General features: G+C 39.9%; 1 protein-coding gene across 3 annotated transcripts in view; it reads left to right on the top strand.

The window, feature by feature from the left end:
- The window catches only part of LOC136345347 (SAM and SH3 domain-containing protein 1-like), a 138,241-nt gene that overhangs the window by 118,652 nt on the left and 857 nt on the right, over window positions 1-18,732 (top strand). The window contains exons 5-16 of one of the 3 annotated variants that reach the window (XM_066293546.1): window positions 3,046-3,191; window positions 13,174-13,335; window positions 15,074-15,130; window positions 15,486-15,558; window positions 15,612-15,769; window positions 15,821-15,996; window positions 16,045-16,218; window positions 16,272-16,389; window positions 16,443-16,623; window positions 16,674-17,168; window positions 18,221-18,438; window positions 18,527-18,725. In XM_066293546.1, the coding sequence (XP_066149643.1) occupies window positions 3,046-3,191; window positions 13,174-13,335; window positions 15,074-15,130; window positions 15,486-15,558; window positions 15,612-15,769; window positions 15,821-15,996; window positions 16,045-16,218; window positions 16,272-16,389; window positions 16,443-16,623; window positions 16,674-17,168; window positions 18,221-18,438; window positions 18,527-18,725 (2,157 nt within the window). The other 2 variants (XM_066293547.1, XM_066293548.1) reach the window with 2 other exon arrangements.

Raw genomic sequence — 18,732 nt, 5'->3', positions numbered from 1 at the left:
GCGTTAAAGCTTTTGCTATACGCTCCATTCCCCCACCTCCCCCTTTAACTTTTTTGGAAATTCTTATTTGCTCAAAATTCCAAATCGGCGTTAAATGGGACAAAATATACCATCTTTTGATGTTTGTTTGTTTCTTTAAATGTCACTTGCGTCAGCGGTAGCACAAAATGTCGGTTTTTTGAAAATTCCAACGTGGGTCAAGTGACACCTCCAATTAAAACTCTTTCGAAACTCTATTCAATGGCGCAATGTGACTCGAAATCTGTCGAGTATTTAATGAGAAAATTAAATATAAATTCGGTCAAAATGCAACACAAACTTACTTAAATAGTATGTAAACAATGGAAAAACTCGTTTGTTGATAGGAAATTGGTTTGTTTTCGATTTTGTGCTCGCAAACAAGGCTTTGGTTAAAAAAAAAATAAATAAATAAATAAAAATAAACCAATTTCCTATCAACGAACAAGTTTTTCTATAGTTTATGTACTATTTAACTGAGTCTGCATTGCATATTTCGCCAAATTTATACTTGTTTTTCTCAAAAAATAATCGATAGATTTTGACTCACAAGGCGCCATGGAATGCAGTTTTGTAAGATCTTCAGTTTAAGGTGGCACTCGATCCACGTTTCAATTTTCGAAAAACGGCCATTTTGCGCTACCGGTGACACAATTAATATTTCGAAAAATAAAAAACACCAAAAGATGGCATTCGTTGTCCTCTTTAGTGGTGTTCGTGAGGGAAAAAATGTTAAATAGTGAACGGGTGACGGGGGGTGACAATTCATAGCCGCACGGTTTAGAAGTTAATTAAGATCCCTTTAGTTACTCGTATGGCGTCGTGTAAACTGTATTATTAAATTATGCTAACCAAGAGCTCTTAACCCTAAACTTTCACCACGGAGATACGACTCCAGTTTTGAAATTAGCGATATTCCATTTAGCTCGTCATGACCGCAATATGAAGAACTTTGGTACTTAAACTTCAAGTGTGTTCAAGCGCAAAACGGTTGTTAAAACTGTGCAAAGTAAACATGGTTGTTCAATCGCCAATGTGGAATTAATCAAATTAACCAGATCGATGCCGGAATTTAAACTTTACAGACAAACTAACCCTCATCCCCTATAAACTATCGTCTAACTAGCACTATAATTGCGTTTAAGTTTATTCCGGTAAACTTAAAGTTTGAGCCAAGTTCCTGCTATAGCTTTCAATGGAAATGCGCTTATAGAAGCTAAAAATTCGTCTAAATCCCTCGTGCTATCTCAATTAAAATCCAACCCTGTCTATGTAACTCCATAATTCAGGAAAAGTAGGAAAATTAATTATTTCTTTCCGGAGCCGTCGCTCGGCTAAATTAAGCGCATCTCTGACAGAGCTTTTCCGATTTATGGCACAATTTTAGGGGGTGTAAAGTGAAGCTGTAAAAGTTGCCTCCAGAGCTAGATTAATGCCTGTCTTCAGGCCCTATAATATTCTTCCCAAATTTTGGCCATAGGGGACAAGCGATCAAAACGGTTTTAAAGTAAAAAAAGACACTCGGGATTCTTTGATTATTCCAGCTACATCGCTTTCAACATGTCTGTCTGCTGTATCGTTATCCCAACAGCTAAAAAAAAAAAAATGCAATTAACGGATGTGTGCACAAAAGTGCAGACGCGACAGTTTTAACCGTGTACGGGAGTTTTTCATAGGGCTTTCATAATTCCGCTATTGCACAGGCGTGCCATCTTGGATTCGCTCCATTTCGATGCATTTCCAGAGGTTTTTTCGTATGTTTTCGTCCCTAATGACTACGGTATTGTGATCCTGGAAAACTCTTTGCAATAACCCACGAAGTGGATGAACAAAGACTTAAGAGATATAGGTATGAGCTTTTCTGTATGGGGGAATGATTCCCATGCTTCCGAAACCCAAATAGAGGTCTTGAACATCATTATCCAGAAGCGTGCATTGGAGAACACGCCATAACTTCAGAAATTCCTGTCGTTCTACGGGTCCCCGGGCGGGGTTCTAGGGTCTCCCAGTCTAGGAATTAGCGCTGAATATTACGTTTTTAAAAGCCCATTTAGCCCCCTTCAAAAGCATTTATTTAGCCTATTATCGAGGTTAAAAATAATAAGTGTTAAAAGTTTTCCCGGGTTCGAAAACTCGCGTCCTTCATCGCTCTGTACGGCGAGACTGCCGTAAGTTCTATTCGGAAGAATTCTGGTTTCTCACACGCGACTTAAATAAATTCGAATGTCAAAGCTTTCCTACTCACATTCTCGCGGCCTCAAGGTTATCCTAACCAGAACTTCACAGTTCCAGAAAGGCAAAATGTCCACATACGACAGCTTTCCTGGCACGGCATCTGTTTAATATCACCTTATCCATAAATCCTCAATTGCAATTTTCTGCGTGTTCTCCAGATCTAGATAAAGATAGAAACATCCCACTTTGGAGTCTCAGATTTATAACGTAGAGTTTCAGAAGAAGTTTCCTGTACAAAATGGTAAGATCTTCTGAGAAATTAGAGTTGTTCTGCCCTGGCATTTGAGGCTTTAAAGGTTCATTATTCAGCCGCTCAGGTTTCGAGAAAGCTTCTGGAATAAAAATGCTTCCTTCTAGAGGTTCCAGGCCTCCTCTCCTTCGGGAGTACTGATGTGCCCACTTCTCATCATCCAATCCCATCATCAAAAATATATGAATTTAAAATTGCCATGTTTGATTGCGTGTTGCCTCAATTTTATCGGATTAATGGAAACAGTTTAAGTTCTGCATTATCGCAGGATCCAATATCCACTGCTGCTACGTGTTTAGATGGTTTAATACAAAATAAATAATACCAAAACTCAATGATGTCTTTTTCCTGCTGCTGCTTCTAACGAAAACCACTTCTTTTATAAATAATTCAATGCTATTTTCCTTTCCGACAGGTTAACCAATGAAACTGTTATTCCACCTTATAGAGCTAATCAAAATGGATATATCTATAAATATATTATTCCGTGTATTCTTTTGATACTTTTGAAATGGGAAATTATTATTTTATTCTACTTTCAGAGCAAGGCTATGCGAACACAACGAAGAAAAAGAACACTTTCTCTAGGATACAAAGAATCTTCAAAACGTCCCATAGGAAGGAAAAACATGGGGCTAGTTCGCCCAGACACGGGAGGGCAACTACCATCAAGGGCGTTCCGCAAAGGGTAAGACACACTGACTTTTTTAACCCCCAGTTAACCTAATGACGTCTATTATCACGGGTGAAATGAAATAAGGGCTGCGCCGCTATTGATGCGGCATCAGATGGGCTATTTCGGACCATTTCCCCTCATTTCCCAGGGCTTTTCAGGGAAATTACCGAACATTAACGATAATTTTCCCGGCTGAGACGATTTTCTTGCGAGCAACTTTCCGGATAAATTAAGCGGGCAAAATCCCACCCTTTCTAAGTGTAAATGGGACCCATTTGCATCCCTTAATAGTATTTAGTTTTGTCTAACGTAGAAGTAGAAGAATCTGGATGGGAGTGGTTTCTGGGTCATTTTTGGGTGATAAACAAGGTAAAAGGCCTTTAAAAGGGGGCTGATTCCCTTTTGCATAGTTAAATTCCCTAAATAGCTAAAGTTGGACGGTAAAAAAGATTTGCTTTTATTGTTTCCATGTTGAAGCTTTGCTCTCTGAAATGGAAGAGGAGAAAAAGTGGTTATTTTGGAGTTTATTTGGCACAGTTTTTAATGCATTAAATTGCGAAAAAGCACTTCTCTGTCAAGTTTCCGGTCATTAGGATTAAAAGAGCCAGAAACTTATATTAGAGAAATGTTTTATGGACAATTCCATTTTCAAAAGCTTCAGAAATCAATTTCTTCCATAAAGGGGAAAAAATCATATCTCATCTCCCTTTTTTCGGAAGTTACGAGCCTAAAAAGTTGACGTTTCGAAAAATTCGCACTTCTGAGGCATCTTCCCAGTCTCAGAAGGTTCAGAAATGAACGTCGGATTTCCTCAAAATAAAGAAAATAACAAAAAAAATTTCTGGTATGCCAAAGCTACGATATCCAGACTTCTGTGCTCTTATGGTGGAAACATCCGGAATCTCATGCATGAGCAACTCTATCGATCAGAATTTGGAAAAAATCAGTGTAGTTAGTTCCGTTAGAGAAATTAATGTTGTTTTTTCTAAAACCTGAAAAGGATTAGACACAATCTACCGTGACGTTAGAGCTACCCTATCAGGCTTCTGAGCCATTAGAGATAAAATATCTAGAAACCTATTTTTTCTTTTGAACATACTCACGAAAATTTGAAGAAAACTTCTGAAGCTTTAGAACTGCTCTGTCCAGACATCTAAATACACGTTCAGGAAATTGTACTTTGCGAAGTGCCCCGCAACAAGAACTTCTTTTTAGGATTTCTTTAATTTCCGATGTAAAACCGACAAGTTTGAGCTTATTTTCACTAAATTTTTCCCAAAAAATCGAACTCCATTGTCAAAGACAACCTAACTCCTACCGTTCTAGAGATCTCCGAAAGTTGCGCGAACTTTTTTGGGAGTTACTCGATATTTTCCCATGTTCTAAAACCATAGTTGAAAAAATGTCTTTGACAATAAATTGTCTACCTATAGGAAGCCTTTTTGCTTGATGATGAACTTTCTGATTAAAACACCAATTAAGGGCCATTTTTCTCCCATCTTTAATGACTCCCTACCGAACGCTTATTACAGCCCTAAAGCAGCACTATTATCGTTATTAAAAATTCCCATAAAACTTTTTAATCAGTCCTTCTCTAAGAACTAGTTATGCATGCATCATTTTTCATTTTTAGGATATGCCCTTTAGGGCGTCGTCCTTTGATATTAATAGCTATGTGCTCGCAAAACCGAAAAATCTCTGACACAAGTATTAAAAAAACGTACCACGTTTTCTACCGCATGTTAACTACCCTCTAAATTAACCCTTTTATATTTTTAATTTCTATTTCCCCTATGAGTTGAGGCATGCCATTTTTCAGTTTACTGGGCCGAATAATGCGGTCTTGTGTTTTAATTGTTTGGATAACTTTGCACGAAGTCGGGAAATTTCACGAAATTCCCATCACCTGGCAACGTTGCCCGGCTTGCCTGAACAAAAGCCAAGCGCGACGTTGCCGATTCATTTTATTTTTCCGTATGAGCTGTTCAATTAGGATTCTTAATTGGAGAGTTATTTCTAATCGTTAATTAGAAGTTAGATATCGGCGAGAATATTAAAACTTTGTCTTTCTTAGGCGAACTTTTCGCCAGTTATAAATAGATGATGAAATGGAGATTGCAAAAGAGGGATAATCGATACGGAGGATGTTTTAATTAGAAACTGTGTACTCGGCAATTGAATTTTTTTATAATTAACGCGAATTAAATAAAGTGTGCAAATAAAGTAATGCATTCAAACGCTGTAGGGGGATACGACTGCGACACAATGGGGGATGATTTAAATGGTTCGTTTTACGCAGTTGTCAGCAAATAAACTGACAAATATTTGCGTATTATTCTCATTAATGGCAGTAAAGTCTCTTTGAAATCCCCCTTAATCTCATCCGAAGGGAGGCCCGCAGAATTCTGATTAAATCATCCGGATTTCTTGTAAGCCGCTTCACAAACATCAACTCTTTTCGGGATTATTCCTCTCGTTTCTTCTGAGTAATTGCTGTGTTTTTGAGTTTTTCTGGAACAACACCCGTTCCCCCACTCCTCCCTCCCTGGAATGCACTTATCCCTTGAAATTCCTTGAGTAAAGCATACTCAAGTTGCCTTAAGCTGTGTAATCCTGCTTTCAAGAAACTAAAGCAGAAAACTGGGATATTATTTTACAGGTCTTAGAGTTTTATGGCAGTCTAATGAAATTTCCTGAAATAGTTTGAATTAGTGCTAAATCCCTCCATTTAAATATTGGAGTAAGTGCAGCTAAAGTTGCATGCAAACTCCGTTGAAGTCATGCTTTAATTGGTATTTTTAGTTGGTAAATGTAATTCAACCCACGATGAACTGAAAGCAAAGTGAATTCGTCATTGTCTCCATTGCAAACGTTTTGTAATTAAAAAGTTTCCATGAACAAACCGAGCCACAATTGAACAGACTTGAGTAAATATTGAACATCAAGGCCTTTGTCGGGACTTAAATAATTAAAAGAAATTCGTATTTATTTTAGTTTGTTCTATAGAAGTTCTTGTCAAAGATGGATAATGGAAATTTCTTCATTATCCAGCTTTAATCAGGAAAGATGCTCATGTAGCGGTAAATCTACATCACCGAAGGCCCTTTTCGGAGCGAAATTTAAAGTGCACACAGGGGGCTAAACTAATTTTAAAATTTCCTACATTTTTATATCGACGTTAAAGCCCAGGAAATAAGAGTTGAGTGTCAATCACTTCCTCTGGAAGGGCTCAGAACGTCCTCGGAATATTATTGCACGTGTTGGGTAGCAATTTCTGCCTGAGCGCATTTTAAGCAGATGAAGCGAAGACATACACCAATGAGGATTTGCAGGTGCGGATTTGGTCCGATCGAATATCAAACGCAAATTTTCCACACAATAAACAAGCCCGTTTTGAAATATTCGGTTTTATTTCATTTTTTAGTATTATTAACGACCTGAAAAATGTGCAATTGTTGCACTATTCAATGCCATAACAATAGGCATAAACAACAAAACCAATGATTAATTCGGTTATTGCCTGATTCAGTTACATTCTCATAATAAAACCATCATCATTAGTCATTGGATTTAATTGTTATTAAAAATTGCCATAAATCAGGGAGTTGTTGCTAACAGCAGTAAAAGATTTATTTAGGGGTATAAAAGGGCGTCTGGAAGGAGACAAACAGCGAATTCCGAAAAAACTGGAGATTGGGGGTGCAAATTTTCCGAACCGTTCAACTGTGAAGGGGCAAATAGACGAAAATTTGCATATTTTATTTCTGGAACGGAAGATTGTTTTTTTTCCATGCTCTGGGATACGTCTTTTTTTTTATTTTATTTATTTTTTTTTTGAAGTACATTCATTCTCCAAGGGGGAGAAACTTTCGTTTTCGTACGTTATTTAGACGAAAATATCATTCATTGATAGGCATATATACGGCAAAACAATTACCGGAAATAAACCTCTGCAGCGTGGAAAATTACACAAACAACACAAAACGTAATTTGCTTTGTACACCCCTCTTGCGAATTTGCACACAATGTGTGAAAAACCTGTGGTTTTCCCGAGTATATCCACTTGAATAGAAGTTCTGGCATTAATATGAAATGCTAGAAAAGCCTGTTTTGAATTAAACGGCCCCGTCGGATACCATCTTTTTTCTAAAGCAAGGTATTGCTGGGAATAAATGCGTACAAAACACAAATTTAAATTAATTGGGAAGTGAGTTTGAAGGATCTTAAGTTTTTTGCAGATTTTCCATTAATGAAAAATTTTTTAAGGATCCGCAACCGTCACGGCACTCTAAAGGGCTTTGCACTTGAGAAATTGCATTTTTTTATCTTAAAAAGGAGATACTTACGAAAGCAATCCGTTACGGTACTGGAATTTTACACGGATGAGCCTAAATAGCCCGCCAATACAGGGTGTAGCATGTCGTCGCGGAGATATTTCAGGGAGCGGTGGTGCTCTGCTAAATGACAAAAAAGCTGATAGATTCAGGGTCAGATACGCACCATTTTCAATGTACAGGGTGGAAGAGACATATTTTTCTCGCATATTTTGCGCTTTCCTCACACACGCCTTGAATAAAATTTTTTGCATATTTCGTACACCTATCTTCTTCAAGACTCTCCACCGCAAAATGTCAAAATCGTCGCTAGCCATATATACGGAGTTATGTTTCTTCGGGACACGTATTATCCTATGCTTCGTATTTATTTCTGGAACGCCCTGTATGAATTCTGACACGAAATTTAAATTCGTTCCTCAATTCTTGGACATCTCGGTCTCTTGCGGTAGCTTCGTATCTTTCACAGTCTTTGCAGAATTTGGCAGAAGTATCTACGAGTGTAAATTGAAAATGTAAGGAAGTAAGGACAAAATAATCGTCCGGCTCGCTTAGCAATCATCAAGAATAAGCGGTAACATTTAATCAAACTTGTTAAAATAGATGTAAATCTAAACGAAAACAAAATTGTGGAGACTTGAAATTTTTTTTTAAAAGTGAAACTTTGCCACCCTGTATATACCGAAAACGGTGTGTTTTTGACCACGGATCTATTGCCATTTTTTTTCGCAGAGCCCTATCGGTGCCTTAAAATATCCATGGTTGTATGTTACACCCTGTATACACACAACTCTCCGAACTGCATGGGTCCCGAGGTAACGTATTATTTCAAAATTACTTGCGACTCTTTTTTTTTTAAATGCAATAACCACAGCAATTCATCAGTGAAATTAATCAAGGATGTGCCCAAATGTTTTCTTTATAACGTGGAACAGGATTACTCAAATTGGATTAACGACAGTGGCGTACTTAGCTCCGAATTTACGAGCTCATATCAACAATAAATTCAAAATTAATGACGTTTGTTTAACGAGTGCATCTACAAGAAATGTGATACGCCAGTGACGTCAGGCAGGAACGTGCCTAAATGTCTTGTCGATAATATGCGAAAATAACAGCAAATTAAATTTTTGAAAGACGGTGGCGTACCTACAGGGTCGAGCACGAAATTTTGGGCGTTCGTGGATTCTACCAGGCCAATTTTGCTTATGCAAAGGCTAAAGAAACGACATTTAAAGGCTTTTGCACAAAAAAAAATTGCTTTGAGCTTTCGGTAATTGCCAGTCTAAACATTTCCACTTAACCTAGCCGCCCTGCAACACCAAAACAGCCCTTCAGAATTTAAAAAATCCTCCCCAGAGCCGATTTTTTCGCTTTACCTTACTTTTAACGAATCCACACCTTTAGCTCGGTAACGAGAGGGATGTCAAGGACCTCCGAAATCGTGATTAAAACTTCTTTTCGCCAAAGGGACTCATTTCGGTAATAGCGACGACTTTTAGAGCGCCCTTTTGCTCAGGATTTTGCCAAAAAAAAACCAAAAAGAATTTAGCAGGAACGTTGGCCTATGCGATCTCCTAGAAGCGTTTTTCTCAGAGTGTATTTTTGAGTGATGCGAGAGAGAAAGCTCTATGTTCCTGGCAAGGCCCTGGAGATGCAGAAATGTGGCTCAGCAGCCCTATTGTCAGACGCTTCTTTTATCCGTGAAGCACGTAACGAGCATAGGTATAGAAGATAAAAGGACATTAAGATCCGCCATATTAATTAACGAAAATTTCGCCTCGTGTGAGGTTCGAGTTGTGCACGTTTCAAAGGGGCTTTTCGGCATACGATCCACGATGGCGAATTTATCAAGGCTAGAAAAAGTTAATTAAGCAGAAAATTAAGCTCTCTCTATAGTACCCGATTCCGAGATAAAGTGTTGGGGATAACAAATGAGAACCCTGCACGCAGACACGCGAAGGTGTTGGAAAAATATACAGACTTCATACGTCACTGTCCAACATGAGAGCGGTTGTTTGTTTAATTGAAAAATTAGAAAGGATTAGTTTGCTTGGGCCGTGTCTGATGTTGTCGCGACATAAGTAATTCGTCTGAGTCTCATTTGAATATTACAACCGCCTAGCAGGAGTTCCTCCCTTAAAAACCATCGAAATTCGACCGAAAAACCAGCGACGGTGCCCCGAAATCGAATCACTTATGCAGATAGTCCCGAAAGTACCTGTTCTAACACTTGGAGACATTTTTTTTTTTTTAACAAATACACTGCGTGACGCATAAAAGAAAACACCCCGTCGAAATGATTTCATTTAAACAATTTTTGATGTGCGCGTTATTTACGCTAAAATAAATTTAAACTCATAAAAAAAATGAACAAATTTTTATTGTTAAAAACAAAAAAAAATTAGCAACTTGTCAGCCCTCTGCGGTGCGTTATGCGATCCTGTACGCGTCCAGACATGGATCCAATAAGGAGATTGCTCTCCTTTTGGAGATCTCATTCCAGGATAACTAGACGCAGCGTAACGTGACGCCGCCAGGGTATACGGGGAATGGGGCAAATTATGCAACCTTCTACCCACAAGTTCAATCGGTGAGAGATCTGAGGATCGAGGTAGCAAATTGACTGCATTTCGTCGAAAGAACTCCAAATCAGTTCAGGTTAGCCACTCCAGTCACGTGAGGTCGTGCATTGTCTTGCTGGAAAACTGGACTAACAAGAATTTCCAGATGAGACACGAGGTGAGGTTCCAGGACTTCTTGGTTGTACCGTTGGGCCGTCACACTGCCTCTCATGAAAAGTAACGGTGACCCGCTACCACCCAAACCGTTACCCCATCAGTCTGATGGACGTGCCTCTGTATCGTAAACTGAGAATCCCGTCTATCACCCCGTCATCGTCCTACTCTTGCCCGACTATCATACGTAGCCAGACAGAATCTGGATTCATCAGCAAACCCGATATTATCCCATTCCAGATTCTAATGTATCCGTTCTCTGCACGACTGCAGTCGATTTTTACGATGATTTGAGGTGAGGGTTAACGCGAGATGGCTACCGTAGAGGAAATCAGTCCAAATCTTCTTATCTAGCGATAAATGGAGCGAATCCCAACGGGTCTTCCAATGCTCGGCTGATCCGCCAGTGTCCTCGACGTAGACGAACCGAGACCACAATTCGAAGGCGGCGATCTTGGCGTTCTGTAGTTCTTCGAGATCGTCCAGTACCACCTCTTCTTTTGCCAGTTTGATCTCCTTGGAACCGTGCATGATAACATATCACTATAGTGTTTCCACTACGGTTCAATCTAGTGGCGATTTTCCTAATTGTCCGACCGGTCTCTCGTAGACTCACTATTCGACCTCTCTCATACTTACTCAGTTGATGGAAATTTCGTTGCGTTCTACGTCTAGGCCTATTTGACTAGTCTAAAGGCGCATTATGCAACAATAAATGATATTTTGCAGTCGTATTGTTGCTATTTTATTACAATTTTTGTAGTTAAACTCTAAAATTCCTAATAAGTCATAAATACATTTGATAAATATGCGATGAACATGAAAATTTAATCATCTTCCGTGTTCCCATATCCAAACGTGCATACCAAAAATTCATTAAATAAACCCATTTTTACTGGGTGTTCTCTTTCTCATTTCAACCAGTATATTACACTATTCCTCAACATTGTCTCGTTTTAGATTGACACATTTTTTCCCAGCGATGTTCTCTGGTTTTTATGCCATTTTTATAGTGAGAAGCTTCGAATGTTTCAAAATAGGCTTCAACCTCGAACTCCGCCTCTTCAGTATTGACAAATCTCTTTTCATCAACTAATTTTTTTTCAACTTTGGGAGTAGAAAATAATCTGAGGGGACTAAATCTGGCGAATGCGGTGGATGAAGAAAGAGTTCAAAATCAAATTGATTGATTTTGACCGTCGCGATGACGGAAGTGTGAACTAATGCATCGTCCTGATGAAACGAAACTTTCTTCTTCGTCAAATGCGATTGCTTGTCCAGATTTTTTTCGCTCAAAGGCTGCAATAAATCTGTACAACATTCTCCGTTTATTGTTTTTCCTTTAGGGAGAGTCGATGAAAATTATCCCAAGTGCGATTCAAAAAACTGACTCAATCACCTTTCCTGCGGATGGAACGGGTTTCGCCTTCTTTGGGGCCGAGTGTCCCTTTCAAGTCCATCGCTTCGACCTTTCTTTCGTCTCAGGTGTAAAATTATAGATCCATGTTTCATCCATGGTTACAAACCGACGTAAAAACTCCACTTTATTGGGGCCAAAGACTCCCCTGAAACGCCCCCACGGCGCTGTTTTTGTTCAATTGTGGGTAATCGCAACACTCATCTTGCACGCGTTATTCTCATATTCAATTGTTCGGTCAAAATGCGACATATAGCACTTTTTGAAATGTCTATTTTCCGGCACAATGTTGTGGATTTTCCCCGACAATTTCCGGAGTGGTCGGATCTGGAGTGTCGTGGGGCCGACCATTGCGGAGCGCGTCTTCGCGGCCTGTGCGATCGCATTTAAGCTCTTCCACTCAAACTTTTACCGTGGTTAACGAAGAACCAAACTCCCCCAGAGTAAAATCTACCTAAGCTTCGATATTAGACGACCCAAGAGCTTTTAAATAAAAGTACTGAATCATGTATCGACGCCCAATTTCATCCACGTTCACAAATTCTCTAAAAGCGTTTACCAAAAACGGCTAGCAAAACTGACGCAAATCAATGTAGAACCCTCAAACTTTAGATCTAAACTGATTAAGGTTAGGTCTTTGTAATTTTTGTGCACTTTTAACGGAAAACCGCCATCTGTATGTCGACTTGGATATCTCTGGGACTCTCGCGAGGAGACCCTAATGGAAAATTAAGTTTTTTAAGCTCATTCGGTTAAAATTTCAAAATGTAATAACATCAGTATGAATGTCAACATGGAAACGATCATTTTGAAATAAATTACAGTTGTGCCAAGATAATGAGTTTTCAATATCGGCTATTAATTAGAATTAATAACTAATGCCGGAATTTAATGTATCCGAACATATCAGGGCCGAATTGAAAGTGATTGTGTGCAAATTATTTCCCCTTTGCAGTTTCCTAATAGGAACAAATTCATTATATGCGATTGATTCGCCATGTGCAATTATGCAAAATTTTAACTTTAAAAATATGAAAATCGTGTCCTTTCCGAAGGGAAAAAGGCTTATCTAAGCACTTTGGGATGCATCATTGTCAATGTCACGGTTTGTCTCAAGTGGGACTTATTAACCTCTTGTCTCAATAGGGGGGTGCCTTTTGTATCCCTTGTGGCATGTACTATCTTGCAGTCAACGGAACAGTCTGGCTTCCGTACGCGGATTTACCAAAAACTTAGCAAGAGACTTGTACTTCGATTTGTTTCTATCTTTTCAATCCCCTCACGAGACGCCACTGGTGTACTCACTATACTTACAAAAGATAGATTTCGTGGACAATTCGAATTCTGCGAAAGTCAGTAGCGTTCCTCGTTTGTCGGAGTTTCCAGAAATTTTCTAAAAATAAACAGACAAGTACGGCTTCTCCCCTTAAGTTCTTTTTGCCCTTGGTGACCCTCGACTTTCAAACTCAGCGGCATACCTCATTTTATCAATTTTTATTCTCCAGGTTGATACTCCAGACAGTGTTCTTCAATCCGGTTTAGGGCTAACCGACTTAGGGCAACATGCAGTAATTCGATCCATGGTGGACCCTTTGGACTATGATAGACTTCGGCATCTGCAAATGAACGGAGGAGCTCCCACGTCGTTCGAGGAGACCATTTATAAGGTAACCTTTAAATAACATCCCCAAAAACAAGCGTAAATCAGCTTGTCAACGAGGAAACTAAGCTCCGGTCCAGTTTTTTCAACCCAGCAACATCCCCTCCCTCGAGACCGAGGGATTCCTCCTTCCTGCAGCTTTTATTAGGGATAGTTTTACGGCCCTCAGCTTTAAGGGATGACCGCTGGAAAGATTCTTGTTGCTTGTTTCCAAGGTGCGCTTGCCAGAGTGGTTGTTCTAATCCCGAAAAACTGCCTTCGAAAACTACCCCTTTTCCACATGCAGCAGTTTTCATAACGTCTTATGACTGAGGTTAATGACTGAGTCTAAAAGAAAATGTCCGATATTCCCCGATATCGGGTTTGATTGGGGCGGATCGGTCACGTGACACATTTGCAGGGTTTCGGTGTTTCCCGATGGCCACTTAAAATTCCCTAGACGGTCGTTGGGAATCACGAGGTCTCGTAAAAGTTTATCCACTGCCTCGTCTAGTAAATAGGTCTCTGTCTCCGTCCAGAATTTTGGAAATAGGGGAAGGGTCAGAGTTGCATATACTACTTCCAGACTTTTTACATTTTCCTAAATGTATTGGGCTCGACTACACCACTGTGTCTCCGTCAATCAAGATGAATATTTTACTGTGGCTGCACAGTATTCGAGGAAGTGTCGCTCCGAAAGTCATAGGTACAGATAGTGTGTTTGGCTAACTACAATTTTTCAATGAATTTTCTCTTTTTGAGGGTCCTCAGAGTGAGATTTTAGGAGTCCTCAACGGTACGCCGCTGGTTCTTTACCTATCAAATTGATTTTTTTCTGTATAGCCGCAACATATGTGAGAGTGTTCGGTCCGAACTCATTGGTGCAGCTAGTCAATTTTCGTAGCTGTGTTTTTTCAAATGTTTCTCATGTTTCGCGAATTTAAAATGTTTTCTCGTCCCCTGAAATATCACCCCCTACGGCACTGTTTCCGCGCTTGTCAAGTGAAAAATATTGCTATGTGTACATGGTGCGTGGCACAGTGTTCATTTTGAGTTTCATTGGCTCAGACGGTCTATTTGGGAGCTAAATTTTTTCTAAATTTTCCCGTATCTGGAGTTTTTCCAAAAACGCTTTCTGTAATCATTAGATGTGACCCCGCTACGCCACCGTGTCTTCTGCTTTACTTATCAAGTTTACAATTTTACTCGAAGATTTATTGATTCAGGCTTTCCCCTAAAAACTTATTGATAAAAATGGTTAGTTTGAAAAGCTTCAATTTATCAAAACTTTCTCGTTTTTTAAGCTCCATAAAGTGGGATTTAAAGAGTTCTCAAATGTCGCTCCCTTACGCCTCTGGCTCTTCTGTTATCAAGGAGATAATTTTTCTGCACATACACAACGCATAAGAAAACATCTGGTCCAAAATTCATTGGTGCAGATGGTTTGTTTGAGAAGCTGCGATTAAAACTGCGATTTCAGGAGTCCTCAAATCTGGCCCAACTATCCAATTGTTTACAACATTTCATTGTTTATGTATAACATAAGTGTGAATATTCACGCCGAAGCAATACGTAGATGCAACTTTTCGATTTATTTTTTTTTGCTTTTGTAAGTTTCAGATGGATTAAGGTCATGAGCGAGCAAACATGGGTTTAAGAATTTAATTAAATTCGAACTAGAGGAGGAATTTATTGCCCATCCCGTTACTTTTTCCCGATGAATGTTAATTTATCCGTTTCCTAAAGTTTTTCTAATTTTGTTTCAGCTCAAGGTTCAAGAGGCGCTGAGGAAGAGGGAGAAATTCACTAAGGAACACGAAGAGGTATGATGAAAATCGAACGAGTTCTCACATTTTGAGCTAATTTTTCTATGGTTCGAGTACGCAGATTTGCGCTCAAATTGTGTGAGGTTTGCCCTCCGAAAATAGTTAGACTTTAGAGGTGTATTACCTCCGTGTTGCAGTCATGCATCAAAGGCAGGTCTAAGTGTTTTGGTTCGTTGAATCCCAAACCGCGGATAAAGAAGAATGGATAACCTCTGGAAATTTACGGGCCCAATAAGCAATTGCAATTATTCTAGGGCTGTTTCTAAATAAATTATGGGGCCCCGTTTTATTTAAATACAAACCGCGGTTTCTCGGCTTATTGTTTATTTGCTCATGCCAACTATTTTCGCAGATTCTGAGGGACATTAAACAGGGTTTACTACAATTAGGCAAAGAAGGAATTAGAGGTCCGATGACTGCAACAGGTAAGTACTGAGTCTCGTCAAAATCGACTATCAACAAGGCGTCTCCTCCTTAGATGATACGTATATGTATGATGACGATGTGAGAATGTTAGCTCCGTCAACGGGATCTCACCCCCATGACCCGCGACTGGGGCATTGGTACGATGAACCTCCTTACGAAAGTGACCCGGAAGATTTTTTAATGGGGGGTGGTGGACAGGCAACCATACAGGTACATACACCCCTTTTGACAATGACTTGATTCATTCCTTCTCTCCAATAGAATGGACGAGTCTGTTTTACCCTAAACGTACGTCCAGAACAAAAAAATGGGGAGGGGGTGATTTCATTGCGAAGTGCAGGTGACATATCCCTCTCTACCGGACACTGTCAGACTCCTCGGAGAGGTCTAATACTACCTCGTGAGGCTGGGTACCCGCCCACAATCATACCTCTAAGGTAGGATCCCTTCCCACCCGAGACAGTGAACCAACCCACCAATTGTAGGTCTTCCAAAGAACGGGAAAGCGGTGATTATGCCAGCTCAGATGTACAAAGTGTGAGTTCCCGATTGTCCACCTTGTCCATGGACACCAGCAGGTCTGAGCTATTTGAAATGACCAGCATAATTTCTCCGCAATACTACACCCCTTTGGAAAGCAACAAAAGCAGGCAGTTTAGGTCAGTTTTATTGACCAAATTGAATATTTCCTCTAGCTACATTTGCCTTGCAGAAGAAGCCACAATTACCCTCGTAGTGAAGATGGACTATCTCCAAGCCAAAGCTCGGACTATGAAGATCAGGAAGAGTTCAGCAATTGCAGTCAGCAACAAGTTGCAACAGTCCATGTGGTCGGCTAATAAATCACCATTGAAAATGAGAAAATTAACGTTTTTGGTTTTAGTCAAGCGATGGTAGATCCTCGGGAGTGTCCAGTTTAGTGGGAAAAGTTCGAGGCCTCAGAGAAGATGTTCAAAGGAAAATTTCCAGACTCAAAGGAGAGGAACAGTCTCACAATCATCACGAGCAAACCCTCACTTTTTCTGCAAGTTCTGTGGAAAGTTTGCCCAGTGGCTCAGGCTCAAGTAAATGTTTCATTAATCCTAATTACCTTCCATTACTCACTTTCTAATAGGCACTCAAGCATTAGTCAGGGCTGGTAGCAACCACAGCTCAATCTCCACAGACGAAGTTGAACCCTCAGAACAAATTATTATTGGAAGGGCCAAAGCTTTGGTGGACCAAAACCCTAGTCCCTATGATAAAGAAACTTTGAAGTTTAAGGCTGGTGATGTAATAGATATAGTTTCAATGAACCCATCTGGACAATGGAAGGGAGTTTCTCACGGTAAGAAAGGCACGTTCAAGTTCAAGAATGTGGAACTTCTTACGGTCAAAAAGAAGGACCAAAAATGGATTAGAACCTTCAAAGGTCGGCCGGTGTCAGTGGAAGATTTGCTTCAGAAGATCGGGCTTGCTGAGTATATATCGGTTTTCATAGTGAATGGATATGAAGATTTGGAGCTCTTCAAGGAAATTGAGCCTTCAGATATGGATTATTTGGGGATCGTGAACGGAGAACATCGGGCTAAGATTTTGACTGCGGTTCAGTTGCTGCATGAGCTTGATTGTAAGTTGGGAGAGAGCCTCTAATATTACTAGAAACTGCCATGCTGAAACTTAAAAGCTCGTCATTCTATGTCTTTCACACGCCACTGTCTTATCATCAAGATATAGTTCAGAATCACCTGGCTCACTAGCGGTGATTCTCTAATCAAATTCTTCACATCGCTGATTGTGTAGGGATCCATCAGATTCACAGCTCAAGAGTAATGATTCGAATTTATCGCCCCTCTGATTTTATGTGTTTCGACGTAAATAACCTATGGAGGGCTGCTACGAGCTTTCCACTATCTCAGCTCGAATGTAAATAAAGCAACTGAAATTATTAGTAGCACGGCACTGATTTTCAACACCTCTATTCTTTTTTTGTTCGTTTTTTCCGTTCGTTTTTTGATTGTAGAGGAAACTTCGAAGTATAAAAAAGGCATTAAATGGCAAATGGAATGGAGCTGCAAACGTAATAAATAATTTTAAAAGAGAATATTTTGCAGTAGCTTCTACTATCTAGCTAATGTTTACATGCCACCTCCCCCGAGCGCGTTTCTGTTAATTATCTATTGAAACTCTGTAATAACTAATTGTAAAGGAAATTTGAACATGTAAAGTGTATTAAACTCAGTGGCGTACGTCCCTTTTAGGAGCGATAAAATTTTTTAAATAAGCTTTCAAACTTGCTGTATTCTGTAAAATCGCAGATTGAATGCGGAAATACGAAGATACATTTAAGTCAGTGGGCCTAGTTTTCTACAAAAGCAGTAAATAATTGAAGAAAAGAAAATTCAAAGTTGCGTGTAGTATTTATTTTCCCCTCCCGTCCCCATCTGGCACACCCCCGAAGATTCTCTAATTAAATTCTCAAATGGGAAATTTGGAAGTTGATAGATGAAGGATACGATTTGCATTCATCAACTTCTTTCTTCGTGTTTTCTTTTGTTTCGAGAAGAATTCGATTGGAAGAGACAGTTTTGACGTTGACATTTACTGTGCGACATTGGCGCTCAATTAAGACTTCAGGGAGACGAAATGCCCTAGATGAACAAGGACAAATCCATATTTCAGCTGGAAGCGATCCAGACATCGCAGGCTCAAGTAGCGAAAACGACGACCAGAGAAACAGACGCACTCCCTTCAACAGACGTCATTTGTCACGCGACTCGGGCTGCTATGACAGCCACAAGAGGGCGCACGCATCGCCGCAAAGCGACGCCAGCGATCATGGTGACAAGAATAATCTGGACTCGGTGGTCGAACAGTGCAACAACGAAATTCTGGCTAGGGTAGGTGCGTTGTATCCCTTGTTGCTTACATCCTGTTGCGCGCCTTAAATTTACATTTGACTTGGACAGTGTGTTTTCATGGTTTAAGGTGCGACAAGCTCAACAAAACCAAATCAATTTGAAAGGGGAGGTAGTTTACGACTTGAACATTCCAGTTTTGGAGCGTCGAGCCAAAGATTCATATGTGTCGATGCACGGCCAAACTTCCTTGCTGGATCCCTCCAAAAGAGGTGTCCAGATTAGGAAGAGGTCTGACGAGTTCTGTGAGAGCGATCAGAAGTTTTCAGGTCAGTT

This window comes from Euwallacea fornicatus, chromosome 19, assembly GCF_040115645.1.
Source record: "Euwallacea fornicatus isolate EFF26 chromosome 19, ASM4011564v1, whole genome shotgun sequence".
NCBI classification, from domain to species: Eukaryota; Metazoa; Arthropoda; class Insecta; order Coleoptera; family Curculionidae; genus Euwallacea; species Euwallacea fornicatus.
This window is presented reverse-complemented; position numbering and strand designations above follow the sequence as displayed.